General features: G+C 41.5%; 1 protein-coding gene across 1 annotated transcript in view; it reads left to right on the top strand.

Annotated features, from left to right (window-relative positions):
• Positions 1–878: 878 nt before the first annotated feature.
• LOC103237807 (aldo-keto reductase family 1 member C1) overlaps positions 879–19,643 on the top strand; it is a 47,262-nt gene continuing 28,497 nt past the window's right edge. The window contains exon 1 of the mRNA XM_073018680.1: positions 879–900. Within this exon, the coding sequence (XP_072874781.1) occupies positions 894–900 (7 nt within the window). The 5' untranslated portion in view covers positions 879–893. The remainder of the gene's footprint in view (positions 901–19,643) is intronic.

Raw genomic sequence — 19,643 nt, forward strand, 5'->3', positions numbered from 1 at the left:
TTACATAAATTAGAAACTCTATTTTCTCAAAATTTTTAGTCTTAAGAACACTTTACACTCTTAAAATAGAGGACCTCCAAAGCTTGAGTTTATATGTGCTACATCCATTGATGTGCACCAAATTAGAAATTTAAACTAAAAAATTTTAAAATATTTATGCATCAATTTATTTTAGAATAAACCTATCACATATTAGCATAAATAATATATTTTATAACAAAATACAATATTTCACCAAACAAAAATCATTCAGAGAGAAAAATGATGTGGTTTAATATTTTTGAAAATCGAATGAGTAGCATCATAGAGGACAGCCAGAATTTCATGTCTGCTTCTGCATTCATCTGTTGCAATGTCATACACTGATGCAGAATGTTTGCCCCTTAGTTCAGCTAAATCCAGGTCGTTGTGTTGCAACCAGGAAAAATTAGGCATGTGGACACATTGGAGGGTGAACAGAGCAAAACTTTTTGGACAAAAAGGAAAAAAGAGAAAAATAGTGAAAGAGGGTCCTGCTAACAGGCACCATCTCACAGATTGGGTACCAGGCCACCACACAGGAGCTGAAGAGGCCAGGCCCCTCCCCCTTGCACATGGCATGAACTTCCCAAGGCTCCACTCCACTCTCCCAGCAGGCAGGCAGGTCCCCAGTCCGTTGTGGGCATGTGCAGACAAGACCCTGGGCAAGTTCCCTTATCTACACAAAAGCATCTGATGTAAACACTTGTGGGATGGGTTGGAGATTCTCTGGGGCCCTCCCTCATCTGTCTCCTGCATCTATCATTCCCCTTCTAAAGAAGTACTTCTAACTGCCATTAAGAGAAAGGATAAGGATAAGGATGACCACAACTTAAACAGTTTCTTGTTGATTCTGGATATTAGACCTTCATCAGATGCATAGTGAGTAGGCATTTTCTTCCATTCTTGAGGTTGTCTGTTTATTCTGTTGATAGTGTCTTTTGCTGTGTAGAAGCTGTTCAGTTTATTAGGTCCTGCTTGTCTTTTCTGTTTTTGTTGCAATTGCTTTGGGTGCCTTCATCATGAAATGTTTGGGTCTATTTCAGGATGGTATTTCCTGGGTTGTCTTCAAGGATTTTTCATAGTTTTAGGTTTAAAACTCAAGGTTTTAATATATTTTGAGTTGATTTTTTAATATGGTGTAAGGAAGGCTTTCCAGTTTCAGTCTTCTGCACATGGCTAGCTAGTTATCACAGCATCACTCATTGAATGACTACAGGTGTGCAGCATTATTTCTAGGATTTCTCTTCTGTTCCCTTGGTCCATGGGCCTGCTTTTGTACTAGGACCCTCATGGATGACTTTGAGGAATTCAAGACTTCAGTGGAGAAAATAATTACAGATGTAGTGGAAATAGTAAGAGAACTATAGTTAAAATTGGAGTTTGAATATTACTGAATAGTTGCAATCTCATGATATAATTTTATCAAATGAGAAGCTACTTTTATGGATGAGCAAAGAATGTGGTTTGGTGAAATGGATTCCACTTCTGCTGAAGATGCTGTAAACATTCCTGAAATGACAGCAAAGGATTTAGAATATGACAGAAACATAGTTGATGAGGCAATGACATTGAGAGAATATTCTTTTCCTGCTTTCATGTCCCCACAGTGATGGAGCTGTCTAACAGAGCCTTTCTCAGAAGATAGCCCAGGCATTACACAACACATGACTGTCATTAATGACAGGGAAAGAGTTACTTGTGCCATTTTCTTTTTCTTTATTATTATTTTTTCCTGAGACAGAGACTACCTCTGTTTTCCAGGCTGGATTGCAGTGGCACAATCTTGGCTCACTGCAACCTCTGCCTCCAGGGCGTCTGCATAGCTGGGGTTACAGGCTTGCACCACCACACATTGCTTAATTTTGTGTTTTTAGTAGAGATGAGGTTTCACCATTTTGGCCTGAAACTCCTGGCCTCAAGTGATCTGCCTGCTTCAGCCTCCCAAAGTGCTGGGATAACAGGTGTGAGCCACTGCTCCCGGCTACTTGTGCCATTTTCAGTGTTACTACTGTCTATAGCTTTTTGTCCTTCATATTCATTGTTACTATCATTTTGTAAGGTTGTGAGATTTTTTCAAATGACCTTTGGAATCCCTTCTCATTTCCTGTTGAGTATATTCTACAGTTATCCTCTGTGATTACTGTGGGGATGACATACGATTTTATAATATTATAACAATTTATTTTGAATCAATACCAATGTACTTTAAATTTTATATAAAAACTCTTCCTTTCCCCAGGTTTTTACTCCACTTCACATTGTTTTGTCACTAATTAAAGCTTTCTACATTGTGTACATATTAACTTAGAATTATACCTATTTCTATACATTTATATTTTAAATCTTTAAGAAAAATAGAATACAATTCCAAAATTTCAAAAATACATGTTTTCATATTTTGCCACCTATTCACATTGACTAGATGTCTTCAAGGTCTAAATGGCTGAAAGTTACTATCTATTTCCTTTTATTCAACCTGAATCATTCCCTTCAGCATTTCTTATAGAGAAAAAATAATGAAATCAGGGATTGGAGGCCCCTATACAATTTTGTTACATCCCAAATGTTCCTGAAACCAATTATTGAGCTTTAAGAAATTCTGAGTAAGTGTTTGTTTGTTTGTTTGTTTGTTTTTAACTAAGAATTTTGTTGAAATAGAGGGTGAAGAACTGGAATAATCCTGTAGCAGATTTAGTATTTACAAATGACTGCCCTAATGATTATTTCACATCTGGAAAAACATGTTATGCATGCTAAAGAAATTGGACATTTAAAATATTTCTTAGGAACTATACACTTGACTAGTAAGTTTTAGGAAAATGTCACTCTTTTCTTGGTAATTACATTAATCAACCTTATTAGATGTGAAATAATTATTACTTAAAATAAGACAGTTGAGGTGGAACAGAAGGAAGTGGTTTACATGGTTTGTTTGAGGCATGCTAAGGGTGAACGTCCATTAGACACTAACACGGAGATGTAGAGTACACATCTGTTCTGTCCTGGAGTTTGGAGGGAAAAGCTCAGCTAGAAGTATTTTTGGAGTGTTTCTCAACCTAGAGGTGGTATTTAAAGCCAGATATCATTAAAGGAATGAAAATAGACAGAAAACAGTCCAAGAAATTGGCCTAGGGCACTCCAAAGTTTAGAGCCTCCCTCAATTTTAAGGAGCAAATACTTTAAGGAAAGACTGTGGGCTGCAGGGCGTGCTGGGAGACCTGGCTTGAGAAAGCCTCTTTGATGGGGTTAATGTGGCTGCCAGAGTAAGAACAGTTGAGAGTGAAAGTGTTAGTGTGCCCAGGTCAAGAACCACTGTCCTCAAAATGCTTTCACCAGGGTACCCCAAGTTTTCAAAAGAGTTGTCTGAAATGAAAATGTATGTCATGATTAGCTGATTTACTTCGTACCCCTAAAAGCTATGTAAAAGAATTACATGTCTTTGTAAGGGTTGTTCCTAACATTTATCAAAGTTTGAAGACATTGTGCAATTTTGCAGACACAGTTTCCAAAAGATTTTTGGGATTTTGGAGAATTTGCTTTATTAGCTGTATTATGTACCATTTTTATCTTAATTTGAGAGCAATATGTAATGGCTTTAGAACATTTTGTCTTTTATACTTATAAGCATGCCTTACAGCTTTCTTCCCACTGTAACCACATGCCAAGGGCAAGGAAATTAACATGAGTGACCTAAACAGACCTTTTGCAGTAAAACACATGTTGATGAGATTACAATCCTGACCCCTAAAACCATCACTTATTTTATGTATGAAACTTTTAAAAAGATCAAGTATAATAATAGTATATTTTTGGAATCTAAGAACATTCTCTAAAGATGGGGTTGGTATTTAGGGGAATCCGATCAGTCAATGGTGTCCTCAATGTCCTGTCCCACCACAGCCCAAGAGGGTCAGTGCTATAACTGGGCACACATCAGAGGTCCAGGCCTGACTCTCTGCTCTAGCGTTTCTTAAAACATTGTGGAGAGATGTTCCTTTTATGCATAACATAATTATCCAAAAAGTGGTGCCAATGTGTTCTTCCAAGCATACATGTACTCAACCCCCTCCTTCTAATCCTCTTCCATATCTGACTGCTAATCAGTTCTCCTTGGTGGGCGCCCTCCCTCCTCGTTGAGCACCCCTCCCACAGGGATGCCTCATTCCTTGGCTCTGGAAAGGAGCCTAGGAATCTGATCCCCACACTGCTGGAGGAAGCCCATGGATTCCTAGTCATCCTGTCAGTATCCCTCACCCTCCAGACTCCATGCTGTGTGTGTTCTTGTTCCTCAAATAGCTAAAGTTGCACTGATCTATACCTGTCACCAGCTCCTTCTTTAGGAGTTGGAAATCATCCATGCCCACCTAAAAATGTCTATAAAATGTTTGTCATCATCTCCCACCTCCTGATCCTAACTTATAAGCAAATCACCATTCTGAGCTAATGAGTCAGAAAGAAAGAAACATACAAGTAATGGAGATTAAAGTAGGTAAAGAATCTTTAGAAGAGAGCATTCAATTTTTTCCAAGAGAAAAAAAAAAATTTGTCTTTCCTTTCTGGCCTATGGACTTATATTTGGCTGACTGAAGTCGCTAAGCAGGGTAGATTTGGCCAAAGGTGATGCGTCCAATCACCAGCATAAAGATGTCCTCTGTGTCACCATCCACACACAGGGCCTCTGGTAGACCTTATACAAAGTCCTCCATGTTAATATTCACCTGAAAATGGATAATCAGGGTGGTCAGCAAGACTGAAGAAAGAAAGGATAATGCATGATATGAATTGCAATGATTCCATTACTGGGAGGTAGCACAGTGATTTCCAGGAGGCTGCCATTAGTGTGGATGTTAAGAAGTTCATTTTCTGATCGCTGGTGTGTCTGCATTTTTTACTTTTATGAATATGACTTTATTGTATCTGTATTATCAAAATAATAAATTATTCAATTCTATTCCTTTGCCTGGAACTTAATACATACAACACAAATTCTGCCGGGCCCAGTGGCTCATGCCTATAATCCCAGTACTTTGGGAGGCTGAGGTAGGTAGTTGTATCACCTGAGGTCAAGAGTTTGACACCAGCCTGACCAACATGGTGAGACCTGATCTCTATTAAAAAATACAAAAATTAGCCAGGTATGATGGCAGACACCTGTAATCCCAGCTACTTGGGAGGCCGAGGCAGAAGAATCATTTGAACGCAGGAGGAGGACGTTGCAGTTAGCCGAGACCACACCGTTGTACCCCAAGCCTGGGCAACAAGAGTGAAACTCCGTCTCCAAACAAACAAACAAAACACACACAAAGTCAAATGTTCAAACATATTCCTGTACATCTGTCTACAGAGCAAAGAGGTATTCTGACCTTTTCTGTTTCAAATTCTCAGTGGAAGTAGGAACTCTTTCTGCCCCACTTTGAAGAAGAAACAAGGCATACACTCATCACTAATAAATGATTTTGAGTGTAAAAGGTGGACTTTCTTTTATTACTTTATTATTTACTGCCTGCCTACCATATGCAACATATTTGGTTAGTTTCAGAAATGTAAATTGTTGTATATGATACAGGGTCCGATATCCAAGAAAATACAATGCACTAAAAATGTATATGTAGACATAACACAAAAAATAAAGGGACAAATAAATGCCTGCTTCTCATTAAATATTTCATTGGTGGTAAGAATTACAGATGCTTGCTATTGTTCCTTTTAATTAATAATTTTCTTTTTATTTTTACTTTCCTCTATATTAATACAATATCAACAATGGTATCTACCAGTTTTTGAGTTCTTACGATGTGCCATTGTGGTTATGTTTTTCACACATTATCTCATCATTTCTATTACTTCTTAAAATGTCCACTGCCAGCAGTTGCATAACTTCTCTTTTCCCTCATTACGTGAGTGACTATCTATGACCCCTAAAACCTTAAAGCATTTGAAAGGCAGTCTTCAAATAGATAGAAACACCTGAAATCAGTAAAGACAGTAGTTACATGGCCTTACTGTCCATCAATACTGGATTGCAGTCTTTTTTTAATCTTTTGTTTTAGGTTCAGGGTACGTGTGCAGGTTTGTAAATTGCATGTCATGGGGGTTTGGTGTACAGATTATTTTGTCACCCAGGTACCAATCACTTGAATAGACAGTCCCTTCCCCAGTGCTTGTTTTTATTAATTGTCAGGAATCAGATGATTATAATTGTGCAGCGTAACTTCTGGGCCATTTTGTTCCATTGATCCGTGTGTCTGTTTCCGTACTAGTCTCATGCTGATTTGGTGACTATAACCTTTCAATATAGTTTGAAGTTGGGTAATGTAATGCCTCCACCTTTTTTCTGCCTTGACTATTACAATCTTTTTGCTTCCATGTAAATTTTAACATAGTGTTTTTTTCTAGTTCTGTGAAGAATGTCGTTGACAGTTCGATGGCAATAGCTTTAAATCTGCAAATTGCTTTGGGCAGTATGGCCATTTTAACAATATTCATTCTTCTTGTCCATGAGCATGGAATGTTTTTCCATTTGTTTGTGTCATCTCTGATTCCTTTGAGCAGTGTTTTATAATTCTCATTGTAGAGATATTTCCCCTCCGTGGTTATCTGTATTCCTAGGTATGATGCTCATTTACCATTCCAACAATCCTAGGGCACACACACATATACACACAGGTGCACACATATACATGGAGGCATGCACACAGGCACACACACATACACACACAAAGGCACACACTGGCATACACATACACACTAGTATACACACACACACACAGGCACACACACATACACATTACAGCACCTATTTTTGACTAACAATAATAAATGAGTCCATAACACCCAACCTTCCCAGTTTCCAACCAGCTGAGGCCTACAGATCATTTATGATTCTTTTTATCCTTCGTTCCCAAGCAGTTTTTTCACATTGATGCCACAGGCATTTATTGAGTGCCCTCTGTGTGGCTGACTTCTCAGCCTAGAAGCGACGAAAGTCAATGTGCTGGTGTCTCAGGCAGGGGGTTATGCAAGGCTGTGCCCTGCTCAGCAATATCAGAACCTCCGTGGGAGGTCTGAGAGGGAGGAACGTTGCCACCAGCGAGAGCAGCCAGATGCCGAAGCAGAAGCCCGAGAGCCACTCCCATGCATGTGACCAGCTAGATTCACCCATGGCACAGACTCATCTCACCAAGCTGGCCTTGCCTGTGGGCATAGTCAGGAGCATAGCAAGTGCACACTGTCCCTCAAATTTCAAACAGGGAGAGAATTAATGACTCAATCTGAGAGACTGTGCTTGTGAGCTTCCCAGAAAACAAACCTTGCGGGACAAAGGAACCCACAGTGCACACTGGACCTGCTTCCTGTTCTGCAATGCTTCGGGTGAAAGCGCAGAATGTTGAGGAGGTTTTTATTTCACTTCCCACTTTTTTTACTGTATGAATTTTAAGCACACATATATTAATTTTATTTGTGTCAGCGAGGAAATTATGGGACATTCTGTTCTGTTCTCTTTAGCTCTGTTCTGTAGTTAAGAACAGTAATAAAAGGTGGACATAAAGTGTGTAAGACTTACACTTAACTTATGCTTAAGTTTTTGCAATGGATAAGATGGACAATTATGCCATTGAAAAGAAGCTGGCTCTGTCTGACAGCTATTATCTGGTCTCTCATGTCACAGTTCTACCAAGACTGAGCACATTGGTCTCTGTCATTTCGGAGGAAATAACTCCAAAGCAAACCCAAAGCTGCTCCTACTTTACCATAACCAGAGTGTGCCACTTCAACTTCCCTGCAGTGAACTGCAAACGGGTGTGTAACGCATTTGGTGAGAAGTATGAAATAAATCAAACGATTTTACGCCAAGTAGTGCTCCTTAGTATAATGGGTATTTTAATGTTAAAACCCTCCAAGATCAACAACCAATGGAAGAGTCTATTTCCCCTACCCACATATAGCTAGAACCTGGCCCACGAAGGAGAGTAACGTCCTTGCACACCTCTTGTTATCTCATGACTTAGTACAGAAAAGAAGGTTAAGACTATAACTAGGCCTTAACAGAACCTTTTCCAAATAATGACTGGCTCCAAGGATCATGTAAATTCCAAAGAGAACCATTTACCAGTTAATTACTGTTGCCTGAAACAGTCATTCTCCCTACTAATCATTTATTTTCTCCCCAAATAATTGCTCCCCTCCAACCTAAAACAAACTGTTTTACCAGAATTCAGGCCCCCATTTTTCTGTACCCTCGAGATGGGATACAAGCTTCTGCAACTCACTGGGAAGCTGAGTCTTCATCCTGAAGGCTCCCATGTATACACAATAAACAAATGTGTACCTGTTTTCCTATTACTCAATCTGCCTTACATCACCTGATTTTCAGTGAAACTTTAGGGCGCCAAGAGCCTTGGACCCCACAAGCACAATCTAGTCTGTCTTGTGGCTTTATGCCTCCTAAGCTGTCCTTCCTCATTATCTAATTTTTGGTATCACAGTCACATGAAAAAAGATTTAGTTGGTTGATATTCTCTGGCAAATACTTTCAGCCCCAGCAATCTCACAGCAAAGGTGCCACCAAGTATTCATGGCTTCCATTTACTTGCGAAACCTTGGCCATTCTCATATTAAAGCAAAAGTTGAGTTGAGTGTCTCTGACCAGGGTGGAAGATGAGAGCAGCCTGAACTTAGACTGTGAAAATGTAAGAAATACGTAAAAATAAGAGTAATTACAAGGAAGAGTTGTTAAGAAATTAAATTTTAAAAGTATGTAAAATGCTTAAAATACACAGAAAGCACTTGATATCAGTTAGGTCACATTAATAATGATAACAATAATACTAAATATAATCTACCCACAAAACTATCAACCTCTGAATCCTCAGAGTCATGAGCTTGTCATGTCACTTTCATGCAAAAAAAATCTCTGTGACCTTGAGAGGGGCAAGTTAGAGACAGAGAAATGGAAGCTCAGATGAGCCCTTCTAAGCACCCACTGTCCACCAGGTACAGGACTCTTCCCTGCTGACCACCCTGCAAGGACAGCTGATCTAGGACCCTTCAGACCCCAGGGTCCACTTGCGTCTTCAGGAGCATCAGTGCCAAATCCCAGCACCCACATGAAGTGTCCACCATTCAGCCTCACGGGATGGCTGTGCTTCAGATCCGTCATCAGCCCCAGCTAATCTGACTGTCTTTCCTCCTTTTCCTCTGTGAGATCCCAGTAGAAGACAAGGCTCCCGCGTTCTTTATTTCCACCAACCTCAATATGCGAAGAGCTCATATTATAACTGTCAGTGATTCGGAATGAAGCTGGAATTGATCTATTGCCTTTTTTTGTTTCAGTTCCTTCCTATCTGTGCAGGTGTATCTTACAGGAACATACAGAAATGGTATGCTTGGTATGCTGAGAGAGGAGTTTGAATGTTCTTCTAGGCATTGTTCACTCTTGATACTTAAGTTGAAGTATTAAACATTCCAGTCTGTCTTTGTTAAGGATATAGGACTTAAACTTTACAAGATACAACATGATTATTAGATTGGTCATTTCTAGACATTGATTCTACAAGAAGACCTTAGTTATGTCTCACACCATCCATTTTATCACAGATCCCATCACAAATGGCTTATTGAGAATTCCTCGAACAAAGCTAGATGCCTGGTCCCAGGCCCACATGTAATGAGATTCCTTGGAAGCACCCATTTCTACCTTCATTATAATGAAATTCTCCTGTATTGAGGCCTCATTTCATTTTGTGACTGTCTCTGCCTCGATACCTTGAATCTTGTTGACACAAAAAACCTGGTCTGAGATCACGAAAAACATCTCTGTGTTCTTGCTTTTTTCTAGCTGTTTCCTCTTTCTAGGACAGCCTGCTCGGCTTGCACCTTGTTTCCAGCAGGTTTCTGATCTCTTTCTTATCCTAAATGCACCCAATCCAGACTCACATGTTTTAGGAGTCCTTTTAAGACCCCCTGGATAATGTTGGCCACCCTTTTCTGTGTGTTCTTCATTTTTATTGCTTCTGCTATGCAGGTCAAAGAACAACATTAGTAAAAGTTCATTCTCAAGGAACTTTGGCTGGATAAAATCACTAAATAGTGTTTGATTATTGTTATGCTGTGCTTTGCCAGACCTGTGTTCACTGAACATTGAAAAGATAAATTGCCTTGTTGAAAATGCCCATATGAAGAGGAACTGAGTGTGGCTTATGGACATCAGCCAACTAGAAACTGAGACCTTCACTCCAGTAGCCCAGAAGGAACTGGATCCTGCCAGTCACCCATGATCTTAGAAGCAGCTCCTTCCCCACTGAGTCTTCAGGGAGACCCTGCTTTTGGATTATGCCTTCACTGCAGCCCATTGAAGATCCAAACAGAGGCACTAGCTGAGTTCTGCTTGGCTACACAAAAATCACTGCAACTTCTGCAGCTTGAAGCCAACACAAGGGGAGACTACATGGCAATTATAATAAAATATGGCACCCAAGGAGACAGAAGGACACATGCAATCCTGGAAGATGGGGTAGAAAGAGTGTCAGGAAAGGTTTTGCAATGGCCTCTAAGTGGAGTATCCAAGAATTATATGAAATTGTATTTCATTCAATAATAAATATTCTATAGGTGCTAGATACAAACAGAAAAAAAAGTCTAAGCCCTCATGGATCTCACTTTCCAGGAGAGAGAATCAGACAAGAAACTAATAAATACACAGAAAGAAGATCATGTTGTATGATGAGAAGTACCTTGAAGGGGAAGAAAGCAGGGACAGGGGTAGAGTACTAAAGGAGTGCAGGGACAAATGAAATTATGAATAGCATAAGCAGGGAATCTTCACTGAGACAGAGACAACTGAGAAAAGACCTGAAAGAGTGGAGGCAGTGAGCCTTACTGACAGCTGAGGGAAGAGGGCTTCCAGCAGAGGGATCCCGAAGGGCACAGTCCCTGCAGCAAGGGCAGGCCAGGCATGTTCTGGGAACAGCAGGATTAGGAGAGAGGTCAGAAAGGAATGGAGGGCCACGTTTATACAGAGCCCTGTAGATCATTTGCAAGGATTTGGCTTTCACTCTAGGACAGATGAGGAGACACTGGATGATACTGAGCTGCCATGTAGAGAGTAAAATATAAGTTGATGAGAAACAGATGGAAAACTCGTTAGGAGGCTATTTTAATCACCAAGGCAAGGAATGGCATGACTTGGAACAAGATAGTTGTAGAACGGTTGATGAGAAATGGTCAGATTCTGGATATATTTTTAAGGTGGACATGGCAGCACTTGATCACAGATTTAATATTGGAGAGGAGAGTATTATTTTTTAAAAAAAGCAAGAATGACTTGGCAAATGTTAGTATTTATGACTGGAAAACGGAGTTTTTATCTTATTGAAATTGGGGAAATTGATGTGGGGCCAGATTTCAGGGTGGTTAAGGGTGTTTTGCCTGGGATATCCTGAGCTTGAGATTCCTATTGGGCCCTGGAGTGAAGATATTCAGTGGAAAATTTGATATTCCAGTCTGAGTTTCCGGGAAAAGAATTGAGCTGCAGTTATTAATTTGGGACTATAAGCCTATTGATAATATTTAAAGCTGTTGGAATATCTAGGATTATCAGGGGAGTCTGACTTCCTGAAGATAGGGAAGAATCTGAGGACCATGGGATACTTCAATAATGAAAAGTGATGAAAACAAGGAGCAGTCAGTAAACAAGTCAGATACGGAAAAGGAGGAAGACAGAGAGTGTGATGTCATAGAAACCAACTTAAGAAAGTCATTTTAGAATGACAGGCCAGGCACAGTGGCTCACACTTGTACTTCAGCACTTTGGGAGGCCAAAGCAGGCCGATTACCTGATGTCAGGAGTCTGAGACCAGCCTGGTCAAGGTGGTGAAACTCTGTCTCTACTAAAAATATAAAAATGAGCTGGGTGTGGTGGTGTGTGCCTGTAATCCCAGCTACTTGGGTGGCTGAGGCATGAGCATCATTTGAACCTGGGAAGTGGAGGTTGTAGGGAGCTGAGGTCACACCACTGCACTCCAGCTCCAGCCTGGGTGATGAAGTGACACTCTGTGTCCAAAGGAAAAAAAAGAATGATAAAGGACCAATAGTGATAGATTGTTAGATGCTGCTGATAGATTAAGCAAGTCAAGGACTGAGATTAACTCTTATTTTAGCAATGTGGTAGTAATTGGTGACTTCACTAAGAACATTTTTAGCAGGACAATGAGGGCTGAGAAAAAAATCTCAGTGACATAAGTTTAAGAGATGGTGGGAAGGAGATGAATGATTAGAGCTTGGGCTGCAATAACTATGAGCGTATTGAAAACACTAGGAAGGATGGCTGAAGTAGGACTGCGCAATGTACCTCAAGCACACGAAAAAATTTCCAAGGAATCAGAGCAAGCGATCACGAGGTAGAAGGCAGATGACTGCCACAAGGAGAGGTAGTTTGAAAAATGGATGTTTCTAGGGAGCAGGAGGGGGACTGGATAGATGAGGCAGTGAGGAGAAAAGAGGATGCCTGCCCTCCCTCCATACTCCCTGAGAGGACAGAGGGAGAGGGCCCACACCTCCCCTTAGGAGCACTGCAGAAGAAACAGAATCCTCATGGAAACTAGAAGTTTGGATTAGAAAACAGGGGAGGGAACAGAAACTGATAATATTAACAGAAAGTGAGGATTTTGAATTTTGTAATGAGTTACAGGTTCTAGAAGGTCCATCAGAAGGGTTTTAGAATTAAGGAAAGTGTGATAAACGGTCAGAAAACTGGAGGTAAGAGCTCTAGGGAACAAGAGTTCAGTTCAAAACTAGAGTCCTGGGCTCTTTCGATGACTGAAATAAAAGTGGGAGGGAGCCTAAGGAAATTACCCCTGGGAACGTCAATGGCGCCTTGTGCTGAGGCTGTGAGCTTTGAAATGGGCAGCTGAGGGCTTGGAGGCTTCTGAGAAATATTCAGACCTCTAGGACCCTCTCTTGAATTCTGACCCTGGAGAAGAGGTGTCCAAAGAGTGATGGACTCACCAAGACAGTGAAACTCCCTCTATTTAAGTCAGAGTCATCTGGAGAATGGATAGAATGCATGTCTTTCAATAAAGTATAATGTTTCTTCTAAGTGTAACAGACATCATCATGCAAAGTAAGTTTAGGGTGAATGCCATGTCACTTCTATTTTTCTCTTGCAACTTGGATATATCAGAATGAAAGCTGACAGAAAGAAGCAAGAAGTCAGGAGCTCACGTTCTGTGTTCTTCCCCATGGACGCGAGGGCTCCTGATGAGTGATCAAACACTAGAAGGGGGTGAACGATACCACCTTATTACCAATGCGCAGGACAGATGCCAAGCTGAGCAGTGATGGTGTACAGAAAATCCTCAGGGGAGAGACACAGGAGAAGGGGAGAGAAAGAGGAGCATTTCTGTCTTTGATTCCACACCTGGGAAGGAAGCAGAGTCAGGATTAGTGAGCCATATTCAGAATTATGCCGAGTTGGATGCCTTTATGTAAGCTCTGATAAACTGCTGGGTGGTGCCCAGACTGAAAGATGTGCTGAAATCAAAAGCCTTCCCTTGAACAAAGTAAAGGATTTTGTTGTTAACCACAAAACACATTTGTTATGTACACTGAGTGTTTCCCAGAGACTCTCATGACCTAGTGCTTACTATGGAGGAGGGTTTTCATTCAGATGAAGGAAAGCTTTCCATCAATGCAAGCATTGAGACAATGTTGATTAATGGCCATTGCAACCCAGCTGTCCCTCAGAATGAGTGTGTTCACTGGAGGAGGTGACAACATCCGCATCAAATTAATGAAAGCAAATGTCTAGGTTTTTTGGCAAAAGCATAAACTCTGAAAGAAAGCATAGCAAGCATTAACCAGCTTGCCGTGTAGCCCACTTCCATATAACTGCTTACTCTTTGGAATCATGTATCCTGTACCACAAGGTCGTAACCTCATGGGTAATGTCTCAAACAGTAGGAAATCTCACGTTTTCCACTCGAGATATTTTCTGCATCCTGCATTCTAAAAGTTCTACAGATGCCATCCAGTCTACAGGTCCCTCCAAGGAACTGACTCGGCCCCACAATGCAGTTGCCACACCATTAGGCTTTCATAGCCACACCCTGGCCAGTCAGCACCCCGCCCTGCTCCTCAGCCCCCTGCCTGCCAAAATTCCTTGAAACCCCCATCTAAAACTCTTCAGGGCAGTGAATTCAAAGTTTCCTCTATTTCCTCATTTGTTTGCCTTCAATTATTAAATCCCTTCTCTGCTGCAACAGCTGCTGTTTCTGTGTGTTGATCAGTTACCACACAATGAGAACAAACACTGGGGTCTTCTACAGAGGCTCCTCCTGTCAGGTTTCCATGAGAAAGCTCCTGTAAGACTAAGGAGAAAGTGAAGCTCAGATGGCATCCTCCTCAACATTGTCTTCCAGAGGATCACACTACACACCCAACAGCAGGGTCTCAGAATTCTTAACCTTTAAAACTGTAGTAGATAAGTAAACAGACTTGCAGAAGGATAGGTTTTCTCCCCTCAATTCTTAACATATTCACACTCACTCATGCACATCCTCATGTACAGTTTCCCAGTTACCCTCCCTAATCAGATGCTCTTAGCAAACTGTGTCCTGTGTCCGGCTGTGTGCGGTTGGGGACGAAGGGAAGGGAGGAAGGAAAGAAAAGAGACTTGGCCCTAATGGTCCTCAGTCATGGGGAGACCAATCTTAGACCACACACTATTCCTTCGTTGCCATTGTCAGGGCCATGTTTGCTACTTCTAGGACTGGGTTTTATTACTTTCCTTCACCTTTTCTGGTTTGCATTGGAAATGCAGATACCCACGTAGGTACAAAGGGCATTTTCTTCCCTCTCCCTTCTGAAGTTTTGATAATTAGAGTGTATAAAACAAACTGACAACAGAAAGGTTAATATAAAAAGGCATGCAAATTTGTATACATGTACATGGACATCAGATTCCTACAAATAAGAGACTCCAGGGCAGTCCTGATGACAGAGGGTTTCATCGCATCCTGAGGCTACGGAGAGAACAGGGGCTTGGGGTCTCTGGAGGAGGTGGAGTCTCAGGAAATGGCAGAGTGGAAGAGGCATGCATGGCGAGCCAAGGCTGTCCCCACACAGATGTGAGCCTCTCAGGGGCTCCCCAAGCTGCCCTCAGGAAGGTAGGCAGCGGCCTGTGGAGAACTTTCTCAGTCAGACCTTTAAGGTGTCAGGATCTTAGTCTGTTTTTCCTGGAAGTTAATCTTTCCTTGATCCAATAAGGCACATAAAGTGGTCCTCAGAGAAAGGCTTTTATCCTCTGTTCACCTCACTAATGTACATTTCCTCAGCACTTACAAATCTCTGCAAGAGAAGAAAGCGTTTCAGGTCTCTGTGTGTGTTGGCAGCCTCTCTGAATTGTGACTCCTCTGAATAGCCATATAAAAATATGCCAAAAAAGTACATTTTGAGTGTCACATTTTGCTTTCCTTCACCCTGTATAACACGTCTTTAAAACAAAGAGTGTACCATGAGGTCCTCAGCCCGTGGCCCCACTCCTGCTCCTGAACAAAAGCTTCAACAAAAGGGATAATTTAAAAATGAGCAGTTCTATTTCATGGGCCAGTTTCCAAACACCTGGCACTAAAGTAAAAGACCGGTGCGACTCAGAACAGGTGGAATGACCCAGGCTTGTGCCTGGCAGGTCTAGAATGCCATCGAAGTCCCCTAGTCACTGTGAGTCAGCAATATTTTCCAGAGAAGGAGGTTGGAGATAACACTATCGAAACACTTTTAGATGATCTCGCCTGGTGAATGTGAGTGCCTTAAGAGGGGTGGGGTAGAGCAGACATGTCTGACACATGAAATCAAATCGGCCTGCTCTACCCTTCACTGCAAATGGGCTGTCTCAAGCTGCTCTTCTCTTATTTAATCATGAGGCAAACAGTCACTTGCTTCAATAGAAAACATTTTCAACTTACTACACTATCCTATAAAGCAAAGGTATACGGTTGAAACCACCTGTGCTTTTAACATTTCTGGACCCCTCCTATATAACTATGAATAAATTTAAATGACCTGCTTATTCCAAAATGAAATTCCTATGTTATTTAGAAAACATGTTGAGGAAAATACTGGACTGGAGAGAAAAACAACTCACAAGGAGTCCTGTACTCTTCCGGTGACCTACTTCGCATTTAGAAGTTTGGTTAGTTTTTATGCCAATCAAAACATCCTGCCATGTAACTATGGAGCATGTTCAGTAAAATCAAATGTTTTACCCACACAGACAATAAAAATGAACTGTAATGTTTTTGCCTTGGTCTTCAAAAATACACCCAAAGGAGAAACACTGCATTTCCCACACAGGACAAACTGATTTGTTGCCAATCTCTTAAGAATGAAGAATGAAGAGTTTAGCTAGTTTGAGAGTCAAGAAAAACTGAGAAATGCAGAACTCAAGTTTCACACTAGAAAATCATTGTAACAACTAACAGAAGGAAAGAAAAACCCATAGTCTTGGCATGACCCATCATTTTTTAGGGAATTTTCCATACGTTCTCCGTTCATTGATTTTTCAACCTTGGATGCCAAGAAGGTATAAAATCCCACATCCAGGCATCAGTACAGACCCTCTTCTCTCAATTAGAGAAAAATACCTAGGACTTGTGGAGATACAAGTAACCCTTTGGCCAAGTGATTAGTATTTGGTCCTTAACATTCAGCCCAGTACATTTTGGGTTGGGAGAAGGGAGATGGAAAAATGGGGAATATTAACCTCATGACTAAACTAACACTAATATTCCTTAGTTGAACAAACGTTATCCTGTTGAACCAGCAAAATGGCTGGAGGTTTCTACAAACATTCTAGTTCATCCAAAAATTTTAATTAATTTTAATACTCTTATTGAGGTACTGAAAGAGGGACCCTAATGGAATGTGAGACTCCCAAACACAGAGAGACTCTAGATTTATGAAAAGCAAAGTCTATGACTTCACAAACTAGATTTTTTATTAAGGTCACGATGTAGCCAGGTAATTCTAAGCATGACTATTTAAAACAGGAATGTGAAACCAGAGCAAAGGCAGCTCTCCTTAGGCTGCACGATGGCATAACAGACCAGGAACTTTCCCCAACATGGTGCTCTGTACAGGACAGCGGTGAATCAGCTCAGCTATACCATATGCCTTAGAGACTCTGAACATGAGACATGTGGAAAAGGACCCTAAAAAATAGTCACAGGCAGAAAGTAGGAAAAACAGCCAGATGGCCAGGCATGGTGGCTCATACCAGTAATTCTAGCACTTTGGCAGGCTGAGCCAGGAAGATCTCTTCAGCTCCAATCTGGAAAACACCTTGAGAACTCATCTCTGTTAAAAGGAAAAATTAAAAAAATTAGCTGGGTGTAGTGGCAGCTGTCTGTATTCTCAGCTACTTGGGAAGCTGAAGCAGAAGGACTGCTTGAACCTGGGAGGTCGAGGCTGCAGGGCACTGGGATTGCACCATTGCACTTAAATCTTTGCAAAATTGCTTACAGTGGAACACAGGTTATGGGATGGAGAGAAAAACAAGCCTGACTAGCAAAGGAGGTCTTGTTATTTAGATGAAATCTCCCAGGAAGTAGCCCTCAGAGAGAACAGCTGGGAAATGTTTTTCTTTAGACCTTTAAAGGTATCAGATTCTCAGTTAATCTTTCCCTATCCAAGGGAGATTCTCAGAGAAACCCCAGCTGTGTCAGTGCAAATTTTCTCTACACATGCAAGTCTTTCCCACTGCAGACAGCTTGTTGGCCCTTCTCACATTTCCTGCTTTTCTGAATAGCTGTCTTAAAATGTGTCAAACAAATTTATTTTAGTGCAAAATGTTTTGATTCCCTTGAAGCTCCACTCTGACTCCAACTAAGACAAAAGGGGATTTATAACCATAGAGCAGGGTGGGGTCAGAGGAGGAAAATTACTAAGAGGAAGCACCCAGAGGTGAAGGTTGCAACAGCAAGGCAGAATACTGGAATACCAAATGATTTGGTTTGGCTCTGTGTCCCTACCCAAATCTCATGTCAAATTGTAATTCCCAGTGTTGAAGGAGGGGGCTAGTGGGAGGTGATTGAATCATGACAATAGACTTTCCTCTTACTGTTGCCATAATAGAATTCTCAGAAGATCTGGTTGTTTGAAAGTGTGTAGCACCTCCATCTTTCTTTCTCTCTCTCTCTCTCTCTCTCTCTCTCTCTCTCTCTCTCTCTTTCCTCTCTCTCTCTTTCTCTCTGTCTGCCTCCCCCTCTCCTTTCAGCCATGTGAAGACATGCTTGCTTCCCCTTCACCTTCCTCCATCATGGTAAGTTTCCTGAGGCCTCCCCTGCCGTGCCTCCTGTACAGCCTGCAGAACCATGAGTCAATTAAACCTCTTTTCTTTGTAAATTACTCAGTCTCAGGTAGTTCTTTATAGCAGTGGGAGAATAAAATAATACAGAAAATTGGTACCGAGTAGTGAGGCTTGATATAAAGATACCAGAAAGTGTCAAAGCAACTTTGGAACTGGATAGTAGGCAGACATTGGAAGAGTTTGGAGGACTCAGAAGAAGATGGAAAGATGAAGGAAGGTTTGAAACATCCTAGAGAATTGAATGGTTGTGAAGAAAATGCTGATAGGGATATGAACAATGAAGTCCAGGCTGAGGAGGTCTCAGATGGAGATGAGAAACTTACTGGGAACCGGAGTAAAAGTCACTCTTCCTATGCTTTAGCAAAGAGATTGGCATCATCGTGTCCCTACCCTAGAGATCTGTGGAACTTTGAACTTGAGCTAGATGATTTAGTGCATCCAATGGAAGAAATTTCTAAGCATCAAAGCAAGCAAGATGTGGCCTGTCTGCCTCTAACAGCATATTCTCATATGCATGCCCAAAGAGATTATCTGACACTGGAACTTATATTTAAAAGGGAAGCAGAACAAAAAAGTTTGAATAACTTGAGCCTGGCCATGTAGTAGAAAAGAAAAACTCATTTTCTGAGGAAGAATTCAAGCCGGTTGCAGAAATCTGCATAAGTAAAAAGGGGCAATTTTGATAGCCAAGCCAATGGGGAAAATGCCTCCAAGGTGTTTCAGAGACCTTCATGTTAGCCCTGTCTATCACAGACCTAGAGGCACAGGAGAGAAAAATAATTTCATGGGCCAAGCCCAGGGCCCTACTGCCCTGTGAAGCCTTGGGACATGGCACCCTGCATACCACCCACTTCAGCCCCAGCCATGCCTAAAATGGCCTCAGATACGTGTTGAGCTCTTGTTTTAGAGGATGGTTGCCCCAGTGTGTGGTTGCTTCCATGTAGTGTTAAAGCCTGTGGGTGCTCAGAGTCCAAGAGTTGAGGCTTGGGAGCCTCTGCCTAGATTTCAGAGGATGTATAAAAATGCATGGATGTCCAGGCAGAAGCCTGCTGCAAGGGTGGAACCTCTTCTAGGGCAGTGTGGAGGGGAAATGTGGAGTTTGAGCTCCCACACAGAGTTCCCACTGGGGCGCTGCCTAGTGGAGCTATGAGAAGAGGGCCACCATCCTCCAGACCCTAGAATGGTGTATCCACTGAAGGCTTGTACTGTGTGCCTGGAAAAGCTGCAGACACTCAATGCCAGCCAGTGAAAGCAGCCA

This window comes from Chlorocebus sabaeus, chromosome 9 (genome assembly GCF_047675955.1).
Source record: "Chlorocebus sabaeus isolate Y175 chromosome 9, mChlSab1.0.hap1, whole genome shotgun sequence".
Classification (NCBI taxonomy): Eukaryota; Metazoa; Chordata; class Mammalia; order Primates; family Cercopithecidae; genus Chlorocebus; species Chlorocebus sabaeus.